Below are 5026 nucleotides of genomic sequence, written 5' to 3' on the forward strand. Positions count from 1 at the left end.
ACAACTGGCAGCTCACTGATGGTTGATGGGGGATTTCTTGTCTCCTAAAATGACACCTGCATTTCACACCTGGCCTTAATTTCCATACTAGTACTGCATAGATGTAAACTGGATAGAAAACAATGACCCAGACCCAGTCTTGCTGGAGAAGAGGGGCAGTAGGCTGGAACCTTTATGGGAAGTAAGGCAGAAAACTACCTTTAGAAGATTGCTATATAATAAAGCTTACGTACACCGTCATGGAGAATGTTTATTGCACCAAATAAGGTTTTATCTTGTCACTCTACATGATGATTAGAAATTGGACCTGTCTTTCCTCCAACCCTATTCCCCCCCACAACCCTTGAGAAGCTCTCCCTATTCCATCCAACTCCACAGAGCTGGCCTGCACTTTCAGTGGGAAGGGAAAGAAGTTAGCAGACTCCTCATTGCTTCCTTTGCTGTCTTTAGTAGAAAAAAACAAAACAGAGGCAACAACCACAGCCCTGCTCTGCAGAGACTGGATTTAGAGGGGGGGAGGCTCTGCTAAAGACTGATGGGGGGGAGCAGCACCACGCTTTCTTAGGGTGTGCACACACAAAAAGGCAAATACATCGATTGCACAGAGCTGTTTCATCCAGTGAGTTTGGCTAGTACCCAATAAAGCACCTAATGGTTAGTTCTTCAGCTTCGTATCTCATTTACTTTGACCCTTTTGCAGGCTGGTTGTGATTTCTTTAACAGTCTCAGGCACATATCTGCTAGAGCACCTATTTGTTACCTGTTGGCCACAGCAGGCTGGGCAAAGAGAGACCCTGTCACTCTCCCAGCTGCTCTTATCATCCAGCACCACCGTATCAGCTTCCTCCCCACTCCCACAAGGATCTTCACCACCTGTTTCACCTGCAGGTTGTAACCAGGCATTTTCAGGACAGGGTGGATGTCAGCCCTTTTAGCTTGGGAGTTCAGGAGAGCCAAAACAGCCTTTTGCCCCAAGGAGCTACCTTGCCTTCCCCATTGTTCCTCCCCTGGGGGCTGTACAGCCCCAGCTAGTCTCCTGCCCCTGCTGCCCCTTCACATCAACACTGACGTTAAATCAAAGAGACATTTAAAAAACACTGACTTCGTACATGATGAAGGGCCCTACACATCCCAGCCCCCTCCAGAAACACCCAGCTAATACGCAATCTGTCAGAGGACAACAACATGCTGAGCCAGCACCTTGGCCACAGCCCTCAGAACACGGTACACTTTTTGCCAGGCTTCTTCACGGGCGGTGGGCAGAGCACAGCCCGGATGGCTTCATCAAACACCGTCTTCAAGCCCCGCTGCGTCAGGGCAGAGCACTCCAGGTACTTTACTGACCCTGGGGGAAGAGAGCTGCAGCTCAGCCACTCCCGTCCGACCAGGACATACTGCCCCACACGCGCTCCAAAATAAAGGCTCAATGCCACAAAGCTCTGCCAGCACATGAGACTCACCAATCTCCCGAGCCATGGCCAAACCTTGGGGGTAGGTGATGGGGGCCAGTTTCTTATCACGTAACCTTTCAATGGTGTCTTTATCATCCCTCAAGTCCAGCTTGGTGCCCACCAGGATGATAGGTGTATTTGGGCAATGGTGTCGGACCTCAGGGTACCACTGAAACAAGAGAGGCAAGGTAAGAAAAGTAGCTGTAGTGGTAGATGCAACAGTGAGGATGCACTTACTATGAGGAATAAGGTTTTTACTACTATCATCTGCACAGTGGCAACACATGAACTTGGATACTTCTGCCTACAGTTCTGAGCATGCTCTGCAGAAAGAGACTGGTGTAGATGTAATCACGAAGGCACTGAGACATGGCATCATGACAGACAGTGCCAGTCAACTCTGCACAGAGTTCTTCCCCTAACTGCATTTCAGTTTCCAGGACATCCTGTATCTTCTTTAAGATGCAGATTCAAAAAGGCTAAAAATTAGCTAAAGAAGTAATGAATAAGAAGTAGACCTCTCTTAAAACCTGCAGACTATGACCTTTCCTTATCAAAACATGACAGCTAGAAATTTTGGGCTTGTAGGTGTGGAGGGGCAGGGAACTCCACTGATCCTTCCCCTCCCCTGTTTCACCCAGAAGAAGAGTTCTTTACCTTGGCTCTGACATTCTCAAAGGAGGCTGGACTCACAAGGGAGAAGCAGATCAAGAAAACATCCTGTGTGGAAATAAGAGTGTCAGCCATGTAGAAAGAAACAGCTGAAGATAAAGAGAAAGCCCAACAGATGACAACCTCCTCCCATAAGCAAGGATTGTGGCTATAAGAAATTCTTCCCCATTAAGGGTGCTAAACTAATTCAGAGAGGGAGGGAATGGACTTCTGAATGTATGACTTCATCTTCTTTTACTATACTGGGCCTTGCATGTTAAGCGCCCGTTGCCACAAATAACTTCAACACTGCTACAGGCCTCACCCCTGGTAGGGGAGCCAGGGAAACACTACTACTGCAGCCCAACAGTGAGCTGTGCCACTGAGAGAGAATAGGAATACGGCTTGACTGCACAGCAGCCCCACACCATTCCTTTCATCTGAGCCTCCTCCCTATGGCATGCGTAACTTCAAATACCACCACAAAGCAAGGACTAGAATAGGACAATCTCTTAGGAGAAATTCAGCTGTGATTCTTTAACAACCAGACTGATGGCTGCAGCCGCAGGAATGTAGACTTTCCTCAAAGGAAAGAAGCTGGCTGTCCTTGGGAACCTCCCTGACTCCAAGAGGGAGCAGTTAAAAGCCAGTCCAAGTCCAGCACTCACCGTCTGTGGATACGAAAGAGGCCGCAGTCGGTCATAATCCTCTTGCCCTGCTGTATCCCAGAGGCCCAGATTCACTGGCTTTCCATCTACCATGACATTGGCAGAATAGTTATCAAACCTGCCATGGAAGAGTCCCCATCAGTGACAGTCTGGTTGTCACTCACACATCTCCTTATATAAAATCCAATGGGGCACTGAATCAGGAGAGGACACAGCAGCACACTTGCAGCGGGGCTTGTCTTGCCCTCCTCACATACACAGCCCTCCCACCAGCACCCTCCTTGTGTGGGAAGTTCACAGTCTGACTTGGGACAGCCTCCCCCCACCTACAAACCCAACTTCTACACAGCTGTGCACGCAGAGCAGAAAGCAACTGAAGCCCAAGGCCATTCATTACTCACACAGTAGGGATGTATTCTCCAGGAAAGGCATTTGTGGTGTAACTGATCAGCAAGCAGGTCTTCCCTACAGCTCTGCAGAGGACAAGAGTGACAAGCATAAAGAAGGGCACAGCAGGAAGCCCTGAGACAGCAAAACTCACCTTCCCCCTCCCAAAAGAGGTTAAGTAAAAAGTTACTGAGAAAAAAAGTCACCATGTAAGAAAACAAAGCTCTAACAGGCTGGAGCTGTCAGGGACGAGGCCTAAACTCACACTGTGCACCTTGCCTGGGCCCTGCTCTCTCCCCCTCTTTTTGCCACCCATCCATCCTCAGAATACCATGCAAAAGTTGCTCCAAGAAGCAAAAGAGAGGGAATAAATTAGGGTTCTGTGCTGAGCTCAGCACATGCAAAATAATCTATCAACATGGGTAAACAGTGAGGTGAAAAAACATGTACCACCACAATTATTCCAGCTCCGCAGATATAGGAATTCTATGACAATAAATACAAAGGGGAAAAAATAAATACCCATAAACAAAACAGGCTTTAAAATTGACCACTGTCAGTTTGGAAAGAGATCAGTGTAGATCATTGCAAATACCAGCTCAGGGCTTTGCTGAAGCTGCTGGGATTGGTAAGCACATGAGCTTTCCTTAGCCCTGTAGCATCAGGGAAAAGCTTAGTTACAGGAGCAAAGGGGTCCCATGAGCATAAACAACCTGCTGTGAAGTGCAGACAACCTTCCAGAGAAACACATCGTGAGTGCCAGTGACAGGGAATGCCGTCTCTGTACAGTGCCACTGGAGTGGCATAAGGAAAGACTCCAGGAATAAGCGAGACCCCAGGGAATCCCACAGTCCCACACCAGGATGGCACAAAGCACAGCGAGAATCACCACAGCAATCCACCCAGCCTTTCCCCGGGACCAGGTCCCCTCTCTTGGAGAACAGGGACGTCGCATGAGGAAACACTGTGCTGACTTGCCTCCTGAACCCCGACCTCTCTCCCGGCAGTCAGGAAAGGCACACGATTCACAAAACCTGCACACACCCGTGACTGAAGTGTTTTGCTATCTGAGTTAATTTAGTGTCAACCCTGTCAATGTGCTCTTAAAGCAAAACACTGGACTGCAAGGCTTCAGCTGAAATCCGCCTCCAACACACTGTGCTGCTGCTCTCCCCTCAACAAGGCTGTGCTGTTCTGCCCAGTGGCTCTTTCTCCTGCCCCTCTCTTTTGCCCCCCAGGCTAGAACCCGAAAGGCCCAGCTCAAATGTGCCTTTGAGGGGGTGACATGCGTGGGAAGGTAGAAAGACCAGTCCCTGCGTAAGACCAGTTCCCATTTAGTTCATATCTCAGCTGTGCGTTTGGTGTGGTGACCAGGAACTACAAGGAAAAAAACGCGGGACAAGCTAGGAAAAGTTACGAAGCAGCATGAATCTGTTGCATGCCTGCATCTAGAATACAGGTGTGTTCTCAAAAAAACGCATGTGAGAAAAGCCTAAAGAGCAAGAAGGATAACGTGAGGCACATGGTGAAATCAGAAACAGTGCCGTATTTCACCTTAAAACAACAAAAGGAGATACGAGAGACCTGCGAACATCAAGATTTTTAGTGAGGACTTTGTGATGAACCAAGTTTGCACGATGAAAAATGCAAAATGCGGGCACCGAACAGAACAACGAGGAGAAAGATTTAAACCCCGTGGGAAGAAGGTGTCTGCGCTCCAGGCAAACCGCGAGCCGTGGCGCTGAGCAGCGTTCGGGGACGAAGGCCCAAGTTTATGAACTGAACAGGGAGCGGGACGCGCGGGGAAGGTCCGCAGCTGCCGCCGCGGGAGCAAGGCCCCGATCTCCCGTCCGCTCGGCCTCGGCTCAC

At 49.2% G+C, this 5026-nt stretch overlaps 2 protein-coding genes across 2 annotated transcripts in view; one reads left to right on the forward strand and one right to left on the reverse strand.

The window, feature by feature from the left end:
- The window catches only part of DCXR (dicarbonyl/L-xylulose reductase), a gene marked incomplete at its 5' end in the record, with an annotated part of 1465 nt that extends 1417 nt beyond the window's left edge, over positions 1 to 48 (forward strand). The window contains one exon of the mRNA XM_010010966.1: positions 1 to 48. This exon is cut by the window's left edge and continues 74 nt beyond it. Coding sequence (XP_010009268.1) covers positions 1 to 48 — 48 coding nt within the window.
- Positions 49 to 232: 184 nt separating this feature from the next.
- RAC3 (ras-related C3 botulinum toxin substrate 3 (rho family, small GTP binding protein Rac3)) lies at positions 233 to 3269 on the reverse strand. The gene is made up of 5 exons (XM_010010965.1): positions 3172 to 3269; positions 2771 to 2888; positions 2109 to 2171; positions 1461 to 1620; positions 233 to 1345 (listed from the first exon to the last, which is right to left on the reverse strand). The coding sequence occupies exons 1-5, from the start codon at positions 3267 to 3269 to the stop codon at positions 1215 to 1217; spliced, it is 570 nt and encodes a 189-aa protein (XP_010009267.1). The 3' UTR covers positions 233 to 1214.
- Positions 3270 to 5026: the final 1757 nt, after the last annotated feature.

This window comes from Nestor notabilis, unplaced genomic scaffold (assembly GCF_000696875.1).
Source record: "Nestor notabilis isolate BGI_N333 unplaced genomic scaffold, ASM69687v1 scaffold29073, whole genome shotgun sequence".
NCBI lineage: Eukaryota > Metazoa > Chordata > Aves > Psittaciformes > Psittacidae > Nestor > Nestor notabilis.

What these genes read in the sequence shown, in the direction of transcription:
- RAC3 (XM_010010965.1), bottom strand. Translation starts at nt 3,269, where the DNA reads ATGCTTGTCACTCTTGTCCTCTGCAGAGCTGTAGGGAAGACCTGCTTG. An exon ending in TTGAGAATGTCAGAGCCAAG is followed by an intron (nt 1,621 to 2,108) that starts GTAAAGAACTCT and finishes CTCTTGTTTCAG; the next exon opens with TGGTACCCTGAGGTCCGACA. An exon ending in GGCCATGGCTCGGGAGATTG is followed by an intron (nt 1,346 to 1,460) that starts GTGAGTCTCATG and finishes CTCTTCCCCCAG; the next exon opens with GGTCAGTAAAGTACCTGGAG.